This window comes from Copadichromis virginalis, linkage group LG15 (assembly GCF_057382275.1).
Source record: "Copadichromis virginalis isolate Kocher_CV1m ecotype Utaka linkage group LG15, C_Virginalis_male_GT1.1, whole genome shotgun sequence".
In the NCBI taxonomy this organism is placed as follows: Eukaryota; Metazoa; Chordata; class Actinopteri; order Cichliformes; family Cichlidae; genus Copadichromis; species Copadichromis virginalis.
In genome coordinates, this window is record NC_140632.1 from 16,310,377 (window position 1) to 16,337,852 (window position 27,476).

A 27,476-nucleotide genomic window follows, 5' to 3' on the forward strand; every position below is an offset into this window, starting at 1 on the left:
AAAATAAGGAGAACTTGATACACTACTGCAAGTGCTAAAAAAGCTCCCCAGCAAGTGTTAATATGTGTTAACATGTTAACGCCTTCTAAGATATTAATGCAATAAATTAAAGGGAGAGAAGCTGACAGGAAGACTGTGTGATGAGTAGACGTGTGTGTTATTTGACAGTGTGGTCTAATGGATTTCATTTTCTCTATGAATTTTTTTACTTTTTGCTCATCTGTAGGCACAGGCATGCACAACTTTTGTTAATTTTGGGGAAATATTGAATGTCATATATTTGTTACAGTGAAGCAAGAAAAAAGCTGAAAAGAACTGAATTTTCAGTCTGAGATACAGTAACATTTTATTTATTCACATATCCCTGTTAAAGATTTCTAATATTGGACTGCTCTGTATTAAGGCTTAAAACAGTGAAAAAATTGTGTAATTGTTAAAACCAAGGTATGATGTGAATTTTTTCTGTGTGCATCTTTCAGGTTTTTCAGATCGCCTATGTGATAATAAAGGCAGCCAACTCACCTCGCCCAGGTATGCGTTCAATTATAAAAATGTTATTTTATCAGTCTCATACTGCTGGAAGTGTTAATATTTTTGCTTTGATTCATTTTAAGGAGAGGACTGTGACTAATGCGCAGGGTTCGTCTTAGGAGCATTAATCATCAAGCTAATGATCATCCCACAGAGAAGCCTTCATATAATGGAAGACTCCATTCAATCAAATGGATCTTTAGCTCAGCGATTAACAATACTGATGTGAAACAACAAACTAGCACGTTAAAGTAAAATGGCGGTGGAAGGTTTAAATATGTTGAAAAGTAATCTAGAAAAAGACAAAACAGTTGAATTCCTATGGAATTACTATGTTCTTGGCAAACAGTGCTATCCATTATGGCCACATCTCCATTTGATTTCGTCAAAGGACATTGTTCCACAAGTCTTGTGGTTTGTTCAGATGCAACTTTGCAAACCTAAGCCATGTTACAATGTTCTTGTAGCATTGTACTTCCAGACAAGTGCTACTTATTGAGTCTTTCTCTAAATCAGGGGTGGGAACTGCAGGCCTCAAGGGCCAGAGTCCTGCAGGTTTAAGATATCACCCTGGGTCAGCTCACCTGAATCAAATGATTAGTTCATTACCAGGCCTCTGGAGAACTTGATGACATGCTGAGGAGGTAATTTAGCCATTTAAATCAGCTGTGTTGGATCAAGGACACATCTAAAACCTGCAGGACACCCCTGCTCTGTACTGTCATGATCTTTACCATTAAACATGTTAACTGAGGCCTGTAGAGTCTTTGTCAGATCTTGGTTTTTCTTTATAGTTTTTAAGAGGACTGCACGATCTGACCTTGGTGGGAATTTACAGAGTTGTCTGGTCTGTGGCATCGTGTTAACACAGACCCAAATCCATCCAGATCCAGACCATCTGCTTAATAGAAGTGGTCACGCTTGCTGATTATCAGTTAATCAAATATATTTCATTAGCAGCACCTGTCTGTTACTTACCCTAATTAATTCCTATGGAAATAGTAAAGGTGAACCTAATTTTTGACAGTATTGCAGAAAGCAATGTGAAAAACCTGCTTTTTCACATGACTCTATATAATGGAGGGATGTGGTGCTTACATGATAAAATAAGCAATTATAATGGGCAAAAATAAAGTTGATGTTCTAGCTAGTTCACACAGAAACACAATAAACAAAAAATAATAAAGATGATGGAAATTATGAGTGCATGTTTGTTTGATTTTTCTGTTGTTGTCTTCACAGTTGTTGTTTTTTTTCGTTCAGCAGGACTCACTTTACTTTGCATTTAATCAATCCAGAATACCACAGTTAAATATGAAACTGAATGTTTTGTCAATTTTCTATGTATATTAAGCAGCGTGACCTTAACAGAGACTTGCGTGCCACTCATTATTTTTATTGATCTTCCCTGGTCTCCTCATCGCACACTGAAAGCATTTCATTGTTTTCTTTACCATCGTTTTTTTTGTCCGCAGGCAATTGGATCTTAGAGCGTTCAATAGATGGCGTGACCTTTGAACCCTGGCAGTACTATGCTATCACAGACACAGAGTGCCTGACAAGGTTCAACATAAATCCTCGGACAGGACCTCCATCCTACACCAGAGATGATGAAGTCATCTGCACATCCTTTTACTCAAAGATTCACCCACTGGAGAATGGAGAGGTAACACATGAAGATGTCACAAACTAGGGCTGCTGCAATGTCAGATTTTGACTATACAATTATTCTGGCTGAAAGAATTCATGCTGATCATTTTAACTGTATATCTAAAGGCTTTTGGTTGCATAAGGGTAAGCTGTCCTTCTTAAGCAAAAGAGAAAAGACATTTGCAAACATTTCCAATATACCAGCTCATATAATGGGAAGCCTTGACCTGGATATCTGCTCACTCAAAATACAGCTGTTGGGGGTAGGAGGTTGGATTGACTCAAGATTATTTGTCTTTCTTTGGTCCCAGTTGGGGAAGAAGGGTTAAGGTGGGTTAGTTTAAATCTACTTAAACCATGCTGGAATTTCTGGATTTAATGCATTGCTTGTATAGGCAAAGAAGAAAAAATCCAGAGTGGTCAGAGATGATAAAGAAGGAGGCAGAACCAAAGTTGACTGTACAACTGTGAGACACAAATGAGGATGTGGCAAAGAGACTGATCTGGTGGACTGGTGTAGGCAGGTGATGGCCAGGCGACAAGAGGGATGTGGGAATTGTTATAAAATACTTTAATCAATGACATGAAAAAGAAAGTTCTGAGTTATTAAAAAAGAAAAAAAAAAAACACCACAAGACACACAAATACACACATGTGCACCCCAGTGTTTACTGTTGTGTTCCTTTGATCTGCTGTGTGTGATCACATCCAGTAACAACAGGCAGGCAGGCCTGACATTAATGAAGAGAAAGAGGATTTCAGAGCACACAAACATACTAACAAATACACAAACACGCATTGAAAATAAACTAATCACACGTTAACATCCCCCCACACAGGGCTGTAATTGTAGATGCCCTTCTGATTATCTGCATGCGTTTCCATGTGTGCTAATGTGCGTGCATGAATATGTGTGCTCGGTGTGTCTTTTTGTGTGTTTGCACTGTATGTGCTTGTGTCCTGCAGGGGAGCGCTAGAGGGGGTGCGAGCTGGGAGATGTCAAGAGCTGCAAGTAACGACGGAGGTGTCTGAATTGTGTGTGTGTGTGTGTGTGTGTGTGTGTGGTTGACAGCTCCCTTGCCGTCTGATCACAGTGAAACCATAATGAGTCGTAGGCGATGTGTCACAGCATCGCACACACACGTTCACAATGTCACCCCACCACTCATCACACACACGCCAGCACACACACATAGAGAACCGGCTCCTTCGTTACTTCCAAGTGTGCAGCTTACACCCATCAAGTGTTTCCCCTTGACATACATGCACATACACACCGTCAGCTCACTGAAAGAGTTTTTCTTTTTTTTTTTTACAGATGCCAAATGTTGCTTTTGGCCACATTAGTGAGACAGACAGATGGACAGTCAGACAGTCAGACAGGCAGACAGAACCTAACACTTCTTATTATGTGCCTGCTTGGTGATTATTGTTTATGCACAATATAAACTGATGCTTCTACTACTTTCACTCTGATTTAATGTTGGACCAGTGCTGGAAAAATACAAGATTCTTTGAATGCCATCAGTAATTGTGCTTGTCCTTCCTTTTTCTATTATTATGATCCAAGTTGTAAGATTCTGTAGAGAGGTATAATCTTTGCCTTGTGGGCATCCTGTCATTAGCAATTTTACATCAGGAAATCTTTTTTTGTTGAGAATTACTACGTTTCAGAAAGGATTTTTGGTCATCTAACATTTCAGCTCATACATTTAATGCAATTCAATGTTATTCATATATTGCCAAAAAGGTAAAGACCCTAAAATAATAGAGAGAAAACCCCAGAAATCAAACAACCCACTTTGAGCAAGAACTTGGTGACAACGGGAAGGAAAAACTCCCTTTTAACAGTAAGAAACCTCTGCCGTGACTGGTTGTGGTTAGTGGGAGGAAGACATGATGCAGAAGAGAGCCAGAAATTAATAATAACTAATGATTAAATGCAGAGTGGTGTACAAACACAGTGAAAATGAGGCATACTGAAGAAATACACAGTGCATCATAGGAAGCCCCTAGCAACCTACATCTATACATATAGATGTAGGTTGATGTAGGCTATTTTCCCAGGCGTGGGACTAATAAAGGTTATCTTATCTTATCTTATCTTATCTTATACACCCAGCCTAAACTATATACTTTATCACAAAGGAAATTTTTAATCCTAATCTTAAAAATAGAGATAGTGTCTGTCTCCTGAATCCAAACTGGAAGCTGGTTTCACAGAAGAGGGGCCTGAAAACTGAAGGCTCTGCCTCCCATTCTACGTTTAAATACTCTAGAAACCACAAGTAAGCCTGTGGTCTTAGAGTAAAGTGCTCTATTGGGGTGATAAGGTAGGGGAGACCGGGGATAGTTGTAACATTTTTGACATTTCTGTCTGTAAATTGGAGCTCTTTTAAGGTAGTGGATTCAAAATGTAATGCAAAGTATTTACATGTCTCGGCTATTAAATAGTGCAGCTATTTTCTCTGCAGCACAATTACCCATTGCATGGTATGGTCTCAAACACGAAGAGTGAAATGTTACAATTAACCCCATAGTCTGGGTTAGTTGTAACATATCCTTGGGTGAAATGTAACACAATGAAATAAGGGTACTAACAAAACATTAACATGTAATCTTTGTTTATTCAACACATGAATGCACTTAGAGCCATTTATGTAGTGTGTGTGTGACGAAGGGCCAGCTCTGTTCTAGGATGTCCTCTGGACCCAGTGGAGGTGGTGAGTGACAGGAGAATGGCGGCTAAGCTGTCATCCCTGTTGGACAACGTCTCCCACCCCATGCAGCAGACTGTGACAGCACTGAGCAGCTCCTTCAGTGGGAGACTGCGGCACCCACGGTGTGGGACGGAGAGATTTCGCAGGTCTTTCCTCCCCACTGCTGTCAGACTCCACAACAAAGACTTTAACTGAACAAACACACACATCCACACATGTGCAATAACACTAAGTGCAATAATCCTTTCTGGCATCGTTGTATTTTTACTCAGTTGTATATAGCATTCGTATTCTATTTTTATCTTATTGTATATTTTTATTCTATTTTATTCTACTGTATATAGTATATTATTTTATTCTATTCTGTACAGCTGTGTACTGTATTTATTCTTATTGTATTCTAATTTTTGCGTCATAACTTTTGCACTGTCCACTTCCTGCTGTGACAAAACAAATTTCCCACGTGTGGGACTAATAAAGGTTATCTTATCTTATCTTATCTTATCTCTCCCCGGCCGGGCGGAAGTGCACGCAGACGGCGCCGAGATCGTAAACAAAGGCGAGGTAGGCGCGGAGGGCTACGGGCTAAGCTAAAGCTAACACCACACCGGCTGCCTTTACCCAGTATTTTTCTCGCCAATGTCCGTTCTCTGGCAAACAAAATGGATGAGATACGGCTCTCCATCACTAACAACAGACGGATTATGGACTCAAATGTCATGTTTTTCACCGAAACATGGCTGAACAAGTTAGCAGGACGCCACACACACCGAGCCGACAGGCTAGCAGATGACTCCGGCAAGACCAGAGGTGGAGGTTTGTGCATTTATATTAACAATGCTTGGTGCATGAACTCCACTACTACTGAGAGTCACTGCTCACCTAATGCTGAGTTTTTAATGGTCAAATGCAGACCTTATTATCTCCCCAGAGAACTCACTTCGATCATACTCACTGCCGTGTATATACCCCCTGACGCTAATGCTAGGTTGGCCATGAAAGAACTTTCTGCAGCCATTAACAAACACCAGAATAAACACCCCGAGGCTGCTTTTATTGTTGCTGGCGACTTCAACCACACCAACTTAAAGACAGTCCTCCCCAGATTCCACCAACATGTCTCCTGCCACACCAGAGGAGACAAGACTTTAGACCATGTGTATTCCAACCTGGTTGGAGCCTACAAAGCCACACCCCTCCCCCACATTGGACAATCGGACCATCTCTCCCTGTTCCTCACACCTCGGTATTCACCACTCATCCAACGTGTGAAACCTGCTGTGAGGACAATTAAAGTGTGGCCAGAGGGGACAGACGCAGTGCTCCAGGACAGATTTAAAAACACAGACTGGAATATGTTCACCCACACAGACCTGGACCAGTATGCCTCATCTGTACTGGATTACATCTCCAAAACCACAGACAGTGTCACCACCCAGAAACGGATCACCATGTACCCCAACCAGAAGCCTTGGATGAACCGGGATGTTCGTCTCCTCCTGAAGGCCCGCAACACTGCCTTTAGGTCAGGAGATGCACACGCCTACAGTACAGCCAGGGCTAATCTAAAGAAGGGCATCAAAAAAGCCAAACACCATTACAAAAAGAAGGTAGAAGAACACTTCTCCAACTCCAACCCCCGACGCATGTGGCAAGGACTCCAGACCATCACAGACTACAGGACCACCAAACCCTCCCCCGCATCCTCTGATGTCTCCTTCCTCAACGAGCTCAACAACTTTTATGCTCGTTTTGAGCGAGGGAACCCCACAACCAAAGCAGACATGACGCCAGACCACCAACCTCTGACTCTCTCCCCCACCGATGTAGGAGCGGTGCTGAGCAGGATCAATGTCCACAAGGCTGCAGGCCCTGATGGCATCCCCAGGCGTGTTCTCAGAGCGTGTTCTGGGGAGCTTGCAGGAGTGCTCACAGACATATTCAATCTGTCCTTGGCCCACGCTGTGGTACCGGCCTGCTTCAAATCCACCTCCATCGTCCCGATACCCAAAAACTCCAACCCATCTTGCCTCAATGATTACCGCCCAGTAGCACTCACCCCCATCATCACTAAGTGCTTAGAGCGACTGGTCCTAGCACACTTCAAATCCTGTCTCCCCCCCACCCTGGACCCCCACCAATTCGCATACCGCCAGAACAGGAGCACAGAGGATGCAGTCTCCATCGCAATGCACTCTGTCCTCTCACACCTGGACAACAACAACACCTACGCCAGAATGCTGTTTATAGACTTCAGTTCAGCATTCAATACAATCCACCCCTCACAACTCATCAGGAAACTGACAGATCTGGGCATCAGTTCCCTCATCTGCAAATGGTTACTGGACTTCCTGACCAACCGCCCCCAACATGTCCGGCTGGATAACCACTGCTCATCTACCATCACAATGAACACCGGTGTACCACAAGGCTGTGTGATGAGCCCTTTCCTCTACTCCCTCTTCACCCACGACTGCAGACCTGCTGACGGTTCCAACACCATCATTAAGTTTGCAGATGACACCACGGTGATTGGCCTCATCAGTGACAACGATCCACCTCCTCCCTGTAGGCGGCCTCATCAGTGACAACGATGAGGCCGCCTACAGGGAGGAGGTGGATCGTCTGGCTGAGTGGTGCGACAGAAACAACCTGCTGCTTAACACCGAGAAGATCAAGGAGCTCATCGTGGACTACAGGAGGAATGCTGACCCACATCCACCCATCCACATTAAGGGGACGGCTGTGGAGCGTGTGAGCAGCTTCAAGTTCCTGGGAGTCCACATCTCCGAGGATCTCACCTGGACGACCAACTGCTCCAAGCTGGTCAAGAAGGCTCACCAGCGCCTCTTCTTCTTGAGGACTCTGAGGAAGAACCACCTGTCCTCAGACATCCTGGTGAACTTCTATCGCTGCACCATCGAGAGCATCCTGACCAACTGTATAACAGTCTGGTACGGGAACTGCTCTGCCTCGGACCGGAAGGGGTTGCAGAGGGTCGTGAAAACTGCCCAGCGCATCGCCGAAGCACCACTTCCTGCCATAAAAGACATCTACAGGAAGCAGTGTCTGAAAAGGGCTGGGAAAATCATCAAAGACCCCAGTCCCCCATTGCATGGACTCTTCACCCTCCTGCCCTCTGGGAGGCGCTACAGGAGCCTCCGGACTAAGACCACCAGGTACCGGAACAGCTTCTTCCCCACAGCTGTCAGACTCCTGAACTCTGCCTCCTGACATCTGACCCACGTTAAACTCATGGACTGAACATACACACACCCACAATGGACAACTGTACCCTCAAACACACAATAATAACATGGACTGAACCACCACTCACAACCACTAGCACTTTATATAGCCTCTGTAGAAACTATCTACACCCTCACTTATCTTAACTGCACTACTGTATAGCTCTGTGTAAATAATCATTCTGTACATTCGATAATCTTTAATCCTACAACTGTTTACAACTTGCATAGTTCCCATTCTGTATAGCTGTATATCTCAGATTCTGTAAAGTTATTTATTTCATATTCTGTATAGTTTTTCATATTTATATCCTGTTCATAGCCTGTACATAGCTTGTACTCACTACAGCCTGTACATACTTATAGTTATAGAATATTCACAACATACTTCATACCGTGTACATTATAACATACCATAATAGACCCATTTCTGTAATATACTCACATATCTATATTATTGCTAATATATATTTTAATATATCTATATCACTAAAGCACTTCTGGATGGATGCAAACTGCATTTCGTTGCCCTGTACCTGTGCATGTGCAATGACAATAAAGTTGAATTCTAATTCTAATTCTAATAATGTATGTGTGGGAACACAAACAGTGGAGGAATTGTGTTGCCAATGGCATTAACCGCATATACAAAAGCGACCAGTGAACCTCTCTCTGCTGATGTCGTTGCCCCAACTTGTTTAATATAAGTTAAAGTAATAGTGTGGTAAGTTGTAACATCTGCATTATTGTTACAACTAACCCAGACTGTTGCTGTTACAACTGACCCAGACTCCTATAGCCATGAACTAGCTAACATTACAGCCAACGGCTAAAACATTAGCACTATAGACCTACCCAGAATATATCCCCATAGACATACAAATAACATAATTTAAGTTTGATGAGTTTAACTGCAAAGCAGATAATGCTATTAGAAATTGAAATAAAGTAGAAAAACTTACTTTTTGGCATACAAATTACTTTTTTCATGTTAAATTGTCTGTGTTTGACAAAATGCGCTGATTTTTCACATGTGATAGCAGAACTGAGTTGGGCATGTACAGGATGAGTCACATCATTTGAAACTTAGCCCTGATTGGAGAAATTGGAAGTGTTACAACTGACCCACGTTACAACTATCCCCAGTCTCCCCTACTATGAGGTCTTTAAGCTAAGATGGGGGCTGATCATTTAAGACCTTGTATATGAGGAGAAAGATTTTAAATTTGATTCTGGATTTAACAGGGAGCCAATGAAGAAAAGCCAATATAGTCCCTGTCAGTACAATTGCTGCAGCATGTTGGATCAACTGAAGGCTTTCAAAGAGTTTTTAGGACATCCTGATAATAATCAACTGCAATAGTCCAGCCTAAAAGTAATAAATTCATGAACTAGTTTTTCATATCTATATAATCAGCATCTCAAATGGCTACAACTTCATGCATTTGGACCTGTAGATATAGAAAAAACAACCTGCTGAAGTTGAAACTGAGCAGAATGGGGAAGAAACGTACTCTTAAGTGACTTTGAACATGGCTTTATTCCTGGTGCCAGACAGGCTGGTCTCAGTATTTCAGAAACTGCTGATCGACTGAGATTTTTCCACACAACCATCTGTAGGTTTTACAGAGAATGGTCCAAAAAAAAGAAAACATAGAGTGAGGTTTATGGGTGAAAATGTCTTGATACCAGAGGTCAGAGCAGAATGGCTAGACTGTTTTTTTAATAAATGGGCAACAGTTAATCAGATATCTACATGTTAAAAGCAAGGCATACAGAATAACACAACTGGGCGCACAACAGGTCCACGCCTGCCGCCTCTGTCAGCAAAGAACAGGAAACTGAGACTACAGATTACACTGGCTCACCAAAAATGGACAATAGGAGATTGGAAAAATGTTTAAACACCACAACCTACCAGGGCACCATTTATATTGATGTTCATCTCTTTATAACAACAGCGTAGGGCTCTTTTGATGGCTGTTTTCAACAGGATAATGTGCAATGCCATCAAGTTCAAATCATCTCAAGCTGGTTTCTTGAGCATTTGCTGAACTTAAATGCCTTCCACAGTCGCCAGATATCAATCCAACAGGGCACCTTTGGGATGTGATGGAACAGGAGATCGTCATCATGGATATGCAGCTCACAAATGTGCATCAGCTATGTGATCCTATCTTGTCAGTATGGAAAAAACATTTTTGAAAAACCTCTTACACATCATCATTCTGTGCGGTGAACAGTGTTGGGTAAGTTACTTTAAAATAGTAACTTAGTTACATTACTAGTTACTTCGCTCAAAAGTAACTCAGTTACTTCAAGTTACTCGTTACTTTCAAAGTAACTAGTTACTAGGGAAAGTAACTTTGGTTTTACTCAGAATTCTCTTGTTAATGTGTTGCTTCCATAACTTTGCCAGTCTTCTAGCTTGCTTACTTGCCACAAGTGCACTGTGCCACCTACCAATAGAAAGGAAAAGATAATGTGCATATTTCCACGAGAGAAATCCCACGCCTGGACCGTCATTGACTGCTGCCATGATTCTAGCCTACGTCACAGCGTCATGTGCGCCTTTTACATCCAACACAAAAACTGCAGTCGTGGTGCTTTCGATTGTACTCAGAACTCGGAAATTCTGCCTTCTGAATAGGAAGATGTAGGCAACACCAGACTGCAGATGAGCTGCATACAGAGCTGGACTGGGACAAAAAATTGGCCTGGGCATTTTGACTGGAGACTGGCCCACCATTATAGCAAAAATCATAAAGCCTTTGAATGAAAATAAACACTGTTGTGACAGTGATGTTCACTGTTTTGATGGTATATATGCATCAATCTATCAATCGTTTGTTGTAAGATTCAGATAATTATTTTTTAAAAGCTAGACATTTTAAATGGGAATAAGAAAGAAAAGTATTTCTTTGTGCCCCCCTTTCCCTGTTAATGCCCTACCTGGCCCCCTGGCAACACTTTGCTAGATCCGCCCCTGCACAGTTACCAGCTGTCAGCTACTTAGAAAAGGATCCTGGTGTTATTTGTCGCTCAGAAACAGTTCATAACTTCAACTCATTCATGTCACCTAAAAGGTAAACCTGTTTCTCCATCACAGCTCTGATGATTCAGTAAGGACATCTCCTGGTTTCATCTTCATGTTTCCCTCTCACCAGATATACAAACCGATATCATGACCAGCAGCTTTACAGCTGTGGCTCCAGCAAACATCAGCTGATACTAGAAATTAATATTAAATAAATTCTAACAACAGCTGATCAAGCTTAAACGTGCTGCTGTTGTTTAGCGCGACATCCTTTGGTTTCCTCTTTCGGCGCAAAGTGAGCGATAAACAAACAAGAGAGAAAAGCCGATCAGCTGATCATTGATCAGTTTTCATGATTGAAGTAGAAACGGGAGAGGGAGGGGGGAGAATGAGAGAAGAAGAGGCAGCTGTGCAGCAAAGACACAGAATAACTCCAGCTTTGTGCCTTTTTCATTGTAGCTGAATTACGGCACAAACTGTTCCTTTTCACCTCAATAAGAAACTCGTAATATTTTCTCTGAATACCAGGCGGGACGGTTGGCAACTCTAATAACTTATGAATAAAATAAAGTGCAACATCATTAACTTCATAGCACCCACCCAGCTGTATAGAAACTCCGTCATGCTAGCTAGCACGCAGTACGGAAAAAGTCAGAATAACGAAAATAAACACCACCTAAACTTGGTTTATATCTGACTCAGATAGACTGCAGGTCATAACTTCTTACCTGAAGTTCAGTTCACATTTGGACTGGCGGCCGCCTCGGGTCTCTTTTCCTTCATCCACCTGCTGGCCTCCACCACTTGCTAATGTTACTGAATCTGTGGAAGCTCCGCGATAGCCACCACACGAAGTAACGAGTAACGACCCTATCTAAATCCCAGTAACGACTAACGCGTTCCTGATTTTGGCATAATAACGAGTTACCGTGCTCGTTACCACAATAATAACGTAGTTACTGTAACGTGTTACTTGATAACGCGTTAGTCCCAACACTGGCGGTGAAGGAGCTAAACATCCAGGAAACGAAACACTGATCAAAACGTGGGTGAATAGAGACAGATTTTTTTTAAATACATTATGAACAAGTGAAAAACCATCTGTGATATTACATAAAAAACACGCTGATACACTCAGTAAAAAACAAATTTAGGTATAAAGAAGCATAAGAAATTTGAGGCTTCTGACTGAATCAGGTGTGCATGACAAGATGTCTTAGCCAGCGAGTATTTAAACTCTGCCAAGTTGTGGAAGGCAGGGTGAAACTGTTACTATGTGATAAGTTATAGTAAAGTTGGGACACTCTTGGAAGTTATAATCCCTTAAATAAGTTGTGCTGTCAGCTGTAAGGAGGCATTTTTCTTATTGAGTCTTCTTTAAGTGCTTTAAGTGTTAGTGCCAGGTTAGCTTAGCCTACTGTGACCAGTCACTGTTCAACAACAAAGACTGTATATAAGTTGGTCACAGCCACTGTGACATCACCCATTGCTTTTCCCTCTGCATCTTGAGGTCTCTTTTTCCTTTTGCCATGCTGGGTTTTTTTGTCAGAGGGAAGTATATTTGGAAGATAAAGTGGTGTGCTAAGTTATCTACTAAGCTTGATTACAAAACAGGTATCTGATAATTATTACTAACTAGTGCTAAATAACAGATAATTCATTAGCCCAGAAAGGCACCAAGAACACAAACATAGTCAAGAGATTAAGTTGAGTGACTCAAATGTGCTCTGATGTGGCTACATTTGTCCCCATTTTAAACCCTTTCAGAATTCATTCAAATGACCTAAAAAAAAATGCCAAAACATTTTTTGTCCACATTTTTGTCACTTCTGTGATGGCTTCACTTTTTAGTTCAGGACTCTCAGTCTGTTGTGGTCAAAGGGTGATAGCAGGTTTTATGTTTGAATCACTGCTGTGCTTTGCTGTAGTCCAGGGCTGCCCAATCCCAGTCCTCGAGAGCTACTATCCTGCAGCTTTTAGATGCATCCCTACTCCAACACAGCTGAATCAAATGGTTTGATTACCTCTTCAGCATGCCATCGTGTTTGGCAAAGTCCTGATAACAAGCCATTCATTTGATTCGGGTGTGTGGGAACAAGGATGCATCTAAAAGCTGCAGGACGGTAGCTCTCGAGGACCGGGATTGGGCACCCCTGCTGTAGCCACTGTCTCCTGGTCTGAATTTGAAATCAGATTTTATTATTACCAAATAAAACCATTTTCTACCCTGACATTCTTGTTGAATCCAGTGAAAATCAGCATTCTTTTAATTAAATTTGATATGTTTCTGTTGTTAAAGAACAAATAGCAATTTATCCTAGAAGCTGTCGCTGCTCATCAGTGTTGGTCAAGTTACTTGAAAAAGGAATTAGTAACTAATTACTGTTTACTTGTCCAAAAAATTAACCCCGTTACTTTACTGACTACTTATTTTCAAAAGTAATTAGTTACTTAGTTACTTAGATAGTTACTTTTTAAAAACATGATACATTATATGCAACAGTCTTTGACTTGAAGAAATTTGTTTAAGATTTAAACCTATTTACTGCATATCAGCACATAAAATAAAATAGTGCTTTGTGTTTACGCTCACTCTTTCAAATAGATGCAAGTAAAACACAGCAGAAATTAAAAAAAATCAAAGACTCAGGACTGAGTCCTGTCGCTCTTAAATCTATTTTCACCTGTTTAGCAGGAGTGGGGTGGGTGGAGGTTTGCCCGGTGCCGCAGCGGTCATGTCAGTGGGGGGGATCTGGGGGTTTCTCTGTGAATTTCACATTCGCGTGGCAGCATGCTAGGTACTTGCTCAGAAGCTTAGGGGTTTTTCTTCACACGCAGTGTACAGTTGATAGTAATGTTTTTGTCACTTTTCATGGAATCAAACTCAAAGTAAGGTCAGTACTTTGACCCTTTTAAACAGTAACACAGAGTGCTTACGGGAAAATAACAGTAATCTAATTACTTTTTTGCAATAGTAATCCCTTACTTTACTCATTACCTGAAAAAAGTAATTGGATTACCTGCCCATCGTTATGTCGTTTGAATTTTTACTTCTTCTGTTTACTGCTGTGAGAAACTCACAAAACATTTAATCTTCACAGCATGCAGTCGAATTCTGTTGTCATATCTTGGCGTTTATCTCTACAGATACACACTTCTCTGATCAATGGTAGACCCAGTGCAGATGACCCCTCGCCAACTCTCCTGAACTTCACGTCCGCCCGCTACATCAGGTTGGTGTTTCAGAGAATCAGAACGCTGAACGCCGACCTCATGACTCTGACACTCCATGACCCCAAAGATATGGATCCTATTGTGACGAGACGGGTGAGGCTAAAAACACATGCACTACCACTTTAACTTTGTCAGTATGAGTCATTCATCTCTGGATATTTTTAAGTAGAATATCTTTTGAGTCATTGGTTGTTAAAGTTGCAATAACCTGTTTTGGCTCTTCAGTACTACTATACCATTAAGGACATCTCAGTTGGAGGGATGTGCATCTGTTTTGGCCATGCGAAAGCTTGTCCACTCAACAGTGTTACAAAGGTAATAATGTCCAACTTTCTCTCACTCTGTTTAACAATACCATCAAGGTGATGTAGCTCTTCCATAGTTCTGAACAGGAGTAAAGAGAGCCCTCAGGCATCACCTTTTCATCTAACTCCTTCTATAAAAACTTTCCGTGTGAGTCTGTGCGCGCCTTTCTGCAGGGGACACAGGTGACACTGTACAGCGTCGTCTCACGTGTCACTTCAAACAGAGGAGTGTTTGATACCAGACACCTGATCTTTCCCTCTTTTTCTCCCACCACACACACATGCACCGCGTTGTGTCCTTTACATGTCCCGAGGCTGAAACAAGAAGTCTAACTCGGATTTGACACCTGTGTCTGGTCCCTCGGTGGTGATGTCAGTGACAATAAGTGATGTCACTGGTGTGTGAAAAGTCCTGTTTTTTTTTTTCTTCTTCTTTTCCCACCGTCTCTAACCAAGACTTGAGGAAGTATTTAAACTCACTAGAGGAGACTAACCACTTTCTTCTGCCCAGGTGTTTAAAGGCTACACATTTAGTCAGTTTTAATAGAACAAAAAGACTTTGCAGAGCAGATGTAGTATACGGTACAACCGAATAATTTCTGTTTATTTATAATTCTGCTTTATTTATCTGCAGTTTTTTAGAGCCTCTCTGTTGCGCTGTCTTCCCACAGGACATTTAGCTTTTTTACTTTGATTAGTGTTCAAACAATCCATGCAGTAGCATACTGGGCAGACATTCAGAAAGGTGGAGACCTGCGAGATGATTTGTTGATGATCGTCCGCAGAACATTTGTTCAGATGCCTGCTCAGCACAAAGGCAGCCTAAGCAAGAGCTGTAGCATTGTGTCTCAGATAAAAAGGGGCAAATTTACTCATGCCAACAAATCCAGACTTGGCTCTCGTTGTGCTATTGTACTGCTCTCCTCTCAGTTAAATCTGGCACCCTCACCATATCAACCAATTTACAGAAAGTCCTAAATTGAATTACTGAACCTTAGTTGGCAAATATCCTGCTACATTCTGCTTTGTCTGTGTTTAGTTTTGAATTTATTTCTCTCCTGGGAGACTAATCGTGAACCTATTTACTGCTAACTGAAAATTTGGAAACTGAACCAAGTTCTTTCAGTTGAGTTGGCTCTCATGTGTACACATTGTTGTTTAAAGGGCTTTCAAAAGGTGATGCATTTGATAATTACCTATTTGCACTCTATTATCACATTCATGTGAATGTTGAGGTGCCACACGAGGGTGCGCAAAGGAGAGAATTTTTTTTCTGTGTATATTAAAAATATATTCATAAATATTGTACAGAGGGTTATACATGTACACTTTCTACACTTTTAGATTCAAATCAATACAAACTTGATCTCAACATTTTATTTTGCTTCAGTTCAGGTGTTGTTCATACATTCAAACATTCTTACTGCAGATGTGGTTATGCATGTAAAGGACCACAAAGTCACAGCAAGAACATAAAGACTGCATTTGAACTAGGTTATTACTTTATTTGAAAAATTGATAGTTACAGTGCTTATTATCTCAGAACAGTTTAAAAGAGATTTGTTCTGGAAGCTATGTGGTTGAAAATGCATTAAAATGTCTTATAACAGTGTCTGTAAAACAATTTTTGATGTGATTCTTATACAAACTGCCACGTGCATGATAATGGAATTCAAGGATTTTCCTGGTGACGAACTTTTTGTCGACCAAACCAGGAAAAAATATTATACCCTTTCATTTATCTAAGAAACACTAAGATATCAAGTTAAATTTCCATCTAATGGAAAATGTCAAAAACTAATAACAGATGCATTTTAATAACCAAATCAACAACAACAAATAAAACAACCAATATAAATAACCGATGCTAAATATGACGTGAAAACATGTTACTACAAAACATGTTCAAATATGACAAGTTAACATCTGACAAACGTATAAATTGTGACAGAAAAGTGTGGCGCATTGTGCCGTGCGTTATGAATGGCGCACACTGTTCAACCACTGCAATAAAAGTTCAAATTTAAAATAACAAAACAAGCATCCAGCCATTTTCTTCCGCTCATCTGAAGTGATGATTCAGTGATTTACTGGCATTTGGCATCAAGTAAAATTTTAACAATTGGATTAAACGACTACTAAGTCTGGTACCGACTGGTAACAGCGATGATTAGTTGCACACATCCATAGTGGTAATAGTCCACATTCAACTGAACAGTTCCTTTGCAGTAACTTGACCAGCACCATTTCCCTGCACAAGCAGTGCAGTTCCTGATATCTTATCATATCACCCATATCCCCCAAAGAACTCCCAACGCTGGGTTCGGTCACACTAAAACAGTGAAACAGTAAAACACCTCATACTACACTCAAGCAATAATTTCTATTTAGACGATTTATTGTCTAAAAAACTTAAACAGATGGTTTTATTTTCACCAGTTAACTCTCCACTTGATTCCAGCTCTGAAACCTCGTCAATCTCCTCCAGGATTAAAGGCCTCACTTCGGGCAGTGGAATTGTTAAGAATATAGTGGCAAGAAACAAAATTTGATAAGAAAGGAAAAAATTAAAAAAATTGATTTCCCTTCAGGATACAAAAATGGTGTAGGGGAAAATAAAAGTTAAAATCAACCTTATTGGGTTGTAAAGTCATTAAAATAATAATATCAAACAACGGGAGCTTCTCTAACAGGCTGTCACTCGGCACAGCGACAGGACACAAAGAAACAAATAATAGTTATTAGTTTAATTAACTGAAGGTCACTCTTTCCCAACACTGTGTGTGGGAGTAGTGTCAAGCTAAGGGCTGACATTTCATTTTTTCACTTAAGAGGTTTTGAATCACCTGCGGTGAAGAATTGGCTGCAGTGAAAAATCATATTTGTTCACGATTCAGATTCAGATTTAAAAACCTGCTTCTAGTTTGCACAATCAATTTAAAGAGAGCTCACATCTGTGAAATTTAAAGTGCACTGTTAATGTGTGTTTTCCATGTGTTTGTGTGTGGACATTTGTGTTTCTGCGCATATGTAGAAGTTTAGCTGTGAATGTGAACACAACACTTGTGGGGAGAGCTGTGATCGCTGTTGCCCAGGTTACCACCAGCAGCCTTGGATGGCAGGAACCTTCCTCACTCGACATGTCTGCGAGAGTAAGAAAAACACAGAACAAATTATATTTGTAAATTGCACACAGCTACCCACAAGCTTACAGCAGTTCACCCACAACACATTTGCTACTTATGAAAAATAAACAGTGACTTCTCAGATTTTCACGAGATAAAAAGCCTCTATCAGAGTTCTTATGGCACTATATAATAGGAAACAGAATACTACATCTTTTCCTAAGAGATTGTAACTAGATATTTCAACTATTTTACCCATTATGTTATTTAACAATTTCTCCATCTACATTTTTAGCTAAATACACTTTACTTACAGATTTGGCAAACTATTACAACCATTTATACATTAAGTTTAGCAATTTGATTTACTAATGGCAGTTTAATGTTATGTGTATTGGCTAACAATTTATTTATTTATTTTATTTTGCTATTAATTTTTCAACATTGCATATTTATTTTAAATATTAATATATATCTATTTTAAAGACTAATATTATTTTTAATTTTACTTTTCTGGTCAAAGTCATTTAGGTCCATTCGGTTCAATAAATTGTGCTTCTTTTTCAGATTAGTTGAGCTAATTTTTTCACATAAAGCCTGGCTACTGCAAAACAGTAGGCTAACCCTAGAGTACTCACTCACTGAGGTCAGTACTCTCCACACAATTAAACTGTGAAGCTGTGCCCTGAAATTCACATTCTTTCCAGCTGATCAGAATCAGTCTGTGATATAAGTCTGTATAAAGCCATCCGAAATCACCCTGGCATCCATTAACCTTCATCAGTTATGCAGCAGTGGAGGGATGAGGTTAGAGGCTTCCACCTGTCATCATAAAACTAAGGTTACAACATGTAATCTTTATTTTATTTCACACAGGCTACACCCTCTGAAAGCTCTGTAGTCTTAGTGGCTCAATGACTGCTTCTGTTGCCTTGACATTGACATAACTAAAGTGACAAAAGGTCCTGTATAGCATAATAGTAAAAGAACTGACCATGACAGATTTAATACCAGTACTGAACAAACTGTTGTAATGGTAGGGGTAGAAAACGTTTATCTAAGATGAGGTATATGAAGTGAACTCGGCACTCTAGGATAGCACAGAATGATGCCCTGTAGTGTTGTGCAGCTTTACAGGTCAGCAGTGACCAGCGGGACAAGCTATCCACTGTTCTTAATCCCATAAACACAGCTGTGAACACGATACTGGATTAACAGTGGGTGGAAGGTCCAGTCATGCAAACATATAAGACAGATGTAATTATAACTTTCTGGAGAACAAAAATCTTTCATAATCATGTCATGGAACATATAAAGCACTGTGTAGTGTTTAAGCATGTGATAGATCATGTAACGTGCTCTGCTTCTCAAGCCAACCAATATGCATTGTAATTAATATGTCGTAGGGACCTGAAATAAGGCATGCCGAGCAGTGAAGGTCAGTACTGTTTTCTTAACACCTGGCCATTTGTACAGCTGATGCCTTTAATCCCTGGATTTAATACACTTTAAGTAATGTCCATCAGGCCATTTCCCTGTGGTTGTTTTAACCTAAAATCTAAAAGTGTTTTGTGTGTCTGGCCTTGCAAATGTATGTGCTACATTAAATGTACTGAGTTTGTAGGGGTGAGAGTCCATAGCCATAGTGTAGGTTAAAAAGTCCATTAGTCATGTAGGGAAAACATATGATCAATATTGCATCAATCACAACATTATCTTTGCAAAACATGTTCTGGTCTGAATTAAGAAAATGTATGAAACAAATGAACTCGGCTACAAAATCGGAATCTAAACTCAAGAAGATCTTTGTGGCCTGGAGTTCGGGCCGTAGGAGACTTCTACAAACTTTAAGTCCAAGTTTCTTCTCAAAATTCCAAAGGACAATGCTTTTATCTAGCTCATGAATTTTAGACCACTTTAGTAAATATAGCAAACTAAAGTGAAAATGGAAAGGGCATGAATGAATAGTAAGGCTATTTTTTTCCTCTGGAGATAATTCTCTGGAGCCCTAGAGATAACACACAGCTCACAGTCAGTGTGTGAACCTTACGGCACTGTCTAAAAACCAGGATAGGGTGTTTTTTTTCTCATCTTGTGAGCAGATGAAGTAAAAGGATTAGAGAAAGTGTCCCCCCCCCCCGGCTGCATATAATACTGTACAGAATTTTGATAGAAGAGGCAGGACTCGACAAATCCTATCAACTGCAGTACTACAGCCCACCAACTTTTTCTGTGTGTTTTCAGAGTGTAACTGCCACGGTAAGGCAGAAGAATGCTACTTTAATCAAACAGTGGCAGATCTGTCGCTCAGCCTGGACATTCACGGTCAGTACAAAGGGGGCGGAGTCTGCATAGGCTGCCGTGACGACACGGCTGGCATTAACTGTCAGAGCTGCGTTCCTGGATTCTACAGACCTGCTGACGTACGTAACCTGCTTATGCGTGTGTCCGTACATTACCTAAATTGCTGCTATTTGAACATGTCTGCGTTCTCTACCTGTCCAGGTGAGCGCTGAGGAGGAGAACCCCTGCATCCCCTGCTCCTGCGACCCATATGGTTCCATCAGCCAAACGTGTGTCGCAGATTCGAGACAAGCTATGCCCCGTATGCACTCAGTTTGACTTGTACTTTCTGTCTGGTAACGTGACTTTCCGCCTTGTTCTTTCTGAGGATCATTTAAGCCCTAACATAGGGATAATTTTGGCCCCTCAGTGGATATGCATGCAGACTTTTAGAGCCTGCACCCATTTCACATTTTAATTCATTTTAAAGTGGTACTTCAGTAACTCTGAGATTTCATCAATTCGGTCCACATTGATTTCCTATGGGATCGGGGTGAGTCGAGTTCAGCAGCATGCACAGAAGCTTCTGTTACTTGAAAATGTCTTTGACAGAACAGAACTATTTATATTAGAGATAATTTTACTCCTCTGTCCTCCTCTGTGTTTTCGCTGTTTTTATATCTAGCAAGTAGAGTTATTTTAGGTGCAGCTACTTCAAAGAGATACCCTTTCTCTTACACTTATACTTTTTTTATGTGTGCATGTGTCTCTTTGTGTGTGTGTGTTTGTGTTTGACTGACAGGCCAGCCAGCAGGGTCATGCTGGTGTAAGGAGGGTTTTGGGGGTCTGAGATGTGACAGGTGAGAGACACACATACACACACATGCACACAAATAGGGAAAGAGATAGACACATAGTGACAGGTGAGCAGAACCTTTCAGCTGTTGTCTGTTCCAATTAGTGTTTAGAAATTGCCACCAAGTTTCCATTAGGATCTTTGATGATATTGATTATCACACTTGGGTTGTATAGAAGTGACTGCATGCATAGCTGTGGTGCAAATGCAAGGCACTGTCTTATTTGCAGCTAAATGTTACTTCCTTAATAATACCTTTCATGAACTTAAACGGAGAGAACCACAGCCTGAGGTCTTCATGAAAAGTCTTAGCATTACTAAATTCCTACAAGAATTAAACAAGAAGCAGCTTCAATATCAACCCGTAGATCTGTCAACAGGGTCCTTCATGTTACTCTCCTGATTAGTTGGTTTGCGAGTAATTGCGTTTTTGTATTATCTTTGATCCCACGGTAACCCAGTATTCCACTCTAGTCTAATGTAAAAGCCTTATCTTAAAAATACTGCTTTTCCTCTAAACTTTTAATGACCTACCTGCAGGGCCGCAGCATAAGCATTGTCTCTAAAATGACTTCCTAAATGCTATTTAATAGACTTGCTTTGGCTTACTTTCTCTGTTAATTAGTAGAAGTTTTTTGTTTTGGTTTTTCTGCTTAAGCACGCACACATATTACCAGCGTTAGCGGTTTGCAGCAGTGAGTAGGGGATCGGTGGCTCACGCGAAAACAGTTTGACCAGGATAAAGGCAGTGGTTGTTAATCTGATCAATTTACTGTTTTGACTTGATCTTTATTATTGCTGTAAAACTGTAGGTGTGCTATTGGTTATATGGGCTACCCATACTGTGAGCGCTGTAACTGCAGCGTTGAAGGAAGCGTCAACGCTGACCCATGTATAACACCCTGCATATGCAAGGTACACACAAACACGCACATTCGCATTTGTATGCACAGAAATAATGACAAGTACTCTCTCCTAACCTTTTTAGCCCTGTCATCATTATTTTCACCACATTAACATTGCCGGAACATGCTTTGCACTCGTAGCGTCAACCTGAGGGCAGCCTATAAACTATGCTGCGTCCTTCTTCTTCTTCTTTTTCTCCTCTCTCTTCTCTGCCTGCCCTTTTCTGTCTCTCCCCCTCTCTCTGTCTTTCTCACATGCAGGAAAATGTGGAGGGGGAAAATTGTGACCGCTGTAAGCTCGGATTCTACAATCTTCAAGAGTCCAACAGACGCGGCTGCGAAAAATGCTCCTGCATGGGCGTTTCCAGTCAGTGCGCTGCCTCCACGTGGACCTATCAGAATGTAGGAACTCATTATTCACTGATGTTGTGGGATGATGTAAACGCCACTTCAGTTTAAAATCTTTTCTGCAAGAGTGGCTTAGAGCTGAAAAACTGTTTTTTCCTCCTTTTATTCAAATATCATTTACTGCTGTAAACTTAAATTGCGTCATAACTGTGCACCACAGAAGGATGAACATCAGCTGAGAAACAAATTTGTGACGCAAGTTGTTCTGACTAATTTTATAGTATGTGTTCCCTTCCATGACAAGTTTCAGAGTGGAGTAAACTTTCAGTTTGTGTTCATCTTTTGCATCTAATCCAACTTTGGTGACTTTTGACATGCCGAATTTTAAACAGCACTGATGTTCAGTGAATCAGAGAGTCCAAAACAGAAGCATGTGTCATGAGGTTTTACTGACATTGGCCTGTGTCTCCTTTTTCTAACAGCGTGCTTTACTTGAGAACAAATTGCTCAGCAAAAGAGACGTAAATCTGATTTTTAAACACGAGGGAAATACTACATGAACAACAGGTCTCATACATCAGAGTTATTATAGTTTTCTATAATGTGTGGGTTTGCTCATTTCAGTTTAGTTTAGTTTTTGAAAATGTTTGCTTTTAGTTTCATTTTTATTTGTTTTATAGTTAACTTGAGGGCATTGAGGGTATATGCTGGAAATAACATCGGTAAGGGTACATAGGTATAAAAAATAAAAGCGAAGAACAAACCAGTTGAAAGCAACTGACTCAAAGTAGACATGCGAAGTCACAATAAATATATGCAAAAAGGCCTCATCGGCCAAGCTGTGATAACAAATTTTGCGAAAAGAATTAAACTGAAGTGTAACTCGGCTGGGATACGCTCCAGCACCCCGACAACCCTGAATTGGATAAGCAGAAGAAGATAGTTGGATGGGTAGTTTTAGTTTTTCATTTAGTTTCAGTCACCTAAAATAACCTTGTCATAATGTTCAATTAGGTTCAACGCTAACAAGCTTGGGCACTGACACGGAGTTTGACACAAGTTTTTGTGATTGAGTTAGTAATTAGTTTGCCAACTACTATTTACCCCTTTGTTTAATCAAATAAATTGGTTTGATCAGGCCTTCAGTATATTTTAAAGTGAAATTTTTCAGATTGTGAGTTTTTAATGTAGGTCCATAATACACATTTTCCTAACAAACAAAACAATCACTTAAGCTATCGCTCAAAACACTTTTTTTTTTAGATGACACGAAAACTACTCATCCACACTGCTGCATCAGTTTAATAAATATCTTTCAGGGCCTGAACATATCTGACACCAGGTGTAAAGTAATTTGGATCTGGCAAACATTAAAAACATCTGGAAATTAATCAGTAGGATGTTAAGCAGAAAAACAAAACTGCATAGAGAGTCTGGAGGGAACAGAGAGGTGAGAGACATGAAGAGAAAGAAAAATATGGAGGAAGGAAGAGGACAGGACTAGAAAGGAGAAGGGAGAAACAAGACAAGAGGCAAGAGGGAGGAGAGAGGTGAAGCAAGAGGAAAACAGTTTTTGACTGACAGGGAGGGTGGGAGAGGAGGAGAGAGGAGACGCTGACAGGATGACAGCTCTGATTTAGACACCGATCGTGTGTGTGTGTGTGTGTGTGTTTTCAAAAGGGGAAGCCAAGGTTAGGTTAATCACAATGACAGATGTGTGTCTAGCAATCTCTGATTCACAAACACACACACGTGCAGACACACATCAACACACACAAAATCCTTAAGAAAAAAAATCTCTTTCAAGGTGTCGATTGCAAACTTCCAGCTGACATGTGGCAGATTTACAAAGCTGTTACCAAAAGCTTAACTTTGACATTTTTGTTAAAAAAAAATCTTTTAACTCAATCAACTAATTACATTTACAATAAATTACATTAAAAAAATCACATGATAGACATTTTCTATTGTTTTTTAAATTAACCTGAAGTAATATGGTGACTTTAACTTGAATTTTGCTTTTCATTTTTAATTACCTCTTATAATAAAGTATCGTTAGAGGTAATAATTTTCCTGCTCAGGAGTTCATCTATATAAACCACCTTCATTTTGCTTGAAGGATTTTTGTAAAAAGGTTTTGGGGTTTTGGAGGCAGTGGTATGGACAAGTTGACAGATGAAGTCAGGCAGGAGTCACCATGAGCTATGATGTTCATAGATGACACTGTGATGTACTGAGAGTATGGACAAGAGGAGTGTAGAGGAGTAGTAGTGGAGTGGAGGTGTGTGCTGGAGAGAAGAGGATTTGAAGTCAGTAGAAGCAAAGGAGAATACATGTGTGTGAATGAGAGGCAGGCAGGTGTAACAGTGAAGATGGACGAGTTGAGATACCTGGGGTGAAGCATCCAAAGCAACATACAGTGTACAATAAAGGTGAAAAAGAGAGTGCAGGTAGGGTGGAGTGGGTGAATGTAAATGAGGGTTTACAAGGTGGTGGTGAGACCTGCTGTGATTTGTGGTTTGAAGACAGTGGCATTAACAGAAAAGACACCAGGTGGAGCTGGAGGAGGCAGAGTTGAAGATGCTCAGTTTGGTTGGGAATGACCACAATACAGAAGATAAGGGTATGATGGAGGCAGACCAAGCTCAGATGATTTGGACATGTGTAGAAGAGGGATAGTGGGTATACTGGACAAAGGATGTTGAATATGGAGCTGCCAGGCAGGAGGAAAACAGGAGAAGGTCCATGAGTGCAGTGAAGAAGGACATGAGAGGGTTGCTGAAACAGAGGATTCTAGGACAGGAACGAGAAGTCAATAAAACAAAGGTGACGTTTGGCAGTAGACTACCTGGACACAATAGGTACACAAAAAAAATACATTGCAACTTTGGTAATAGAAAAGAAGGAGCTCAGGTGGTGGATGAACAAATCTATTAAGAGAGTCAGAGTGTTGACAGTTGTGTGAAGTAGCAAATCCGAACCACCAGCTGGGCATTATAAGTAAAACCTGTCCGTCTACACTGAACATGCCTTGCTTTAATATGTTTGCTGTCAATGTTACTGATGTGCTGACAGTAAGCAACTCTGTCGCGTGGACAGAAATAATACTGTATGTTGCTTTTCTGTTTTAGACTCTCCCTTTACATATTTATATAAATTCTTTTCCTGATGACTATATATAAACATCTTACATCTCTACATGACTCACGCAGTTTAAGTGAGCAACAGAAAACCTGCTGAAAACAGAAAACCCCAACAAAAACTTGAAGTTGAAAGCTGACGTCTTGTTATGATGTGTACTTCCGCGATTGCAGAAGAGAGCGGAAAGGTGCAATCCTGCCACAGTCTCTTCACACAGATCGTGCCTCACAATTTGGGTGTTGAATTTTTTAACAACCCCTACACAGAAATATTCTTTGTGTACTTTGAAATGTGACATGGGGAACTGCGGTCTGGGCATGCCAGCATGATCAGAGTAAAAAGGTTGTTTTTGAAATAGATGGAGCTGAAAGTAAAATAACTTTTTTTAACCTGGATGTTGTGTTCATAGGAGACCACTCTGACAGGCTGGCACCTGGTTGGCAACACGGGAGGGAGGGTGTGGTCCGTTCACAGAGAGACCCCTCCATATCTCAGCGTGCGACACTTAGATGTTGTGGACGATCTTGGCACCGCCTACTATTGGAATGCACCTGGACTATACTTAGGAAACAAGGTCAGCTGCAAGCACACACTCTGAGACTTTTACAAATGGCTTAAATGACACCTATTACGATTTTCCTTGTTTTCTTTATATTAAACATGGCCAGTGTTTCCAAAAATGAGGTCAGTGTATGTACAAGGAACCCGTGCGAGACAAGAGGCCATTTTTTCTGCTTTTGCCTGTCTATTATGCTCCTAATAATCCCTAATAATCTCAATTACACTGCTCCTGCATTGAGAACAGAAGCTCCACAACCTCCTGTTTGAGTCTTTTGTTTGCAGCGTGCAGCTAATCAAAAGAAAGTTGGCTTAAAGGAGAGAAGGAAAGGAGTTGAGACGACTTGTTTCAGAAACATGAAGAACTGAGGGGCTGCGCTAAGGCCCAGTTTAAGATAAATAATGCAAAGCTACTGTAGACGACCCCAAAAATCCAATCTTTAATCTTATACTTCAGCAGCAATAAGCTATAAGCTAATGTTTCGGGTTACTTCAGCGGACTATTTGCTTCACGACATGGGCATTTCTAACTATATTACTGTGTAGTGATAGCACTGGCGGGCAAATATATAAGTTCTAACGTGATGCATCATTAGGATAGCCTTCACTATATAAACAGATCCAATTTATGATCTCAAAATGTATCCCCTGGGTGGAAGTCTGGTGAGAATGTGTCCTGCTGGGATGTTCACCTCCCTCGTAGCCCTGCTTCTCTGGATCAGCTTCTGCTAATGCCGACTGTTTGAAATTGCGCCGTGGCTTTCTGTATCCACGATTAGACTTTATCACTCCAGCTGGCAAATAGCTGCAGTCCATGTTTCAGAAGTCGAGTTTTTGCTCTACTACAACAACAGACCGACTGTGATGTTTGTCTGTGTGTCATGGCTTAGAGGAATATACCACTGAATTTCATTACTTTGCACCCGGCAGGCCTGGCTTGTCATCTCACTTCTTTGTCTGAACCTCTATCCCTCCCTCTAACCATCCCTCCATCCCTGCTTCTTTTCACTGGTGTGCTCCTCTAACTCTCTCTCCGTCTCTCCAGGACTCGCATTTTTCACCTCCCTGTTCCTAAATCATCTCCTTCTACTTCCCCCAAGCTCTTTTCTCTCTCACTTCTCTCTCTCTCTCTATCTCTTTCGCTTGCTTTGTGTCTCTTGGGGTAAACAGTGTTTCGCCTGTTGAACTCAATAATCAATGTGGGTTTTTTTTTTCCTCATCGCACACATGCATACACCAAACACACACACACGCACACGCATTAACACTCAGACAGACTCCCAGGTCTATATAAGTCAGATAATGATGTGTTTTGGAGGCATTAGGGACAGCAGAGCAGAACCAAATGCCTCCAAACATGGGAAACAAACAAATTACCACTGTGTGTATGTGTGTGTGTGTGTGTGCATGCATGTGTGTGTGATCACTAGAAGCAGTATGCAATACTGTATGAAAAAGTGATTCTTTGCTTCAGTCTCTGATCGTGTTACAGAGATAGATGCTATGTGACTTGACTATGTAACGCATTCACTTAC

The 27,476-nt window shown here is 40.8% G+C and overlaps 1 protein-coding gene across 3 annotated transcripts in view; it reads left to right on the forward strand.

Annotated features, from left to right (window-relative positions):
- The window catches only part of lama2 (laminin, alpha 2), a 232,648-nt gene that overhangs the window by 66,479 nt on the left and 138,693 nt on the right, over positions 1-27,476 (forward strand). For all 3 annotated transcript variants that reach the window (XM_085432199.1, XM_085432200.1, XM_085432201.1), the window contains exons 4-14: positions 480-531; positions 2,007-2,197; positions 14,334-14,513; positions 14,646-14,735; positions 17,760-17,877; positions 20,095-20,273; positions 20,356-20,455; positions 20,936-20,993; positions 21,802-21,904; positions 22,156-22,296; positions 25,793-25,957. In XM_085432199.1, the coding sequence (XP_085288325.1) occupies positions 480-531; positions 2,007-2,197; positions 14,334-14,513; positions 14,646-14,735; positions 17,760-17,877; positions 20,095-20,273; positions 20,356-20,455; positions 20,936-20,993; positions 21,802-21,904; positions 22,156-22,296; positions 25,793-25,957 (1,377 nt within the window). The remainder of the gene's footprint in view (positions 1-479; positions 532-2,006; positions 2,198-14,333; positions 14,514-14,645; positions 14,736-17,759; positions 17,878-20,094; positions 20,274-20,355; positions 20,456-20,935; positions 20,994-21,801; positions 21,905-22,155; positions 22,297-25,792; positions 25,958-27,476) is intronic.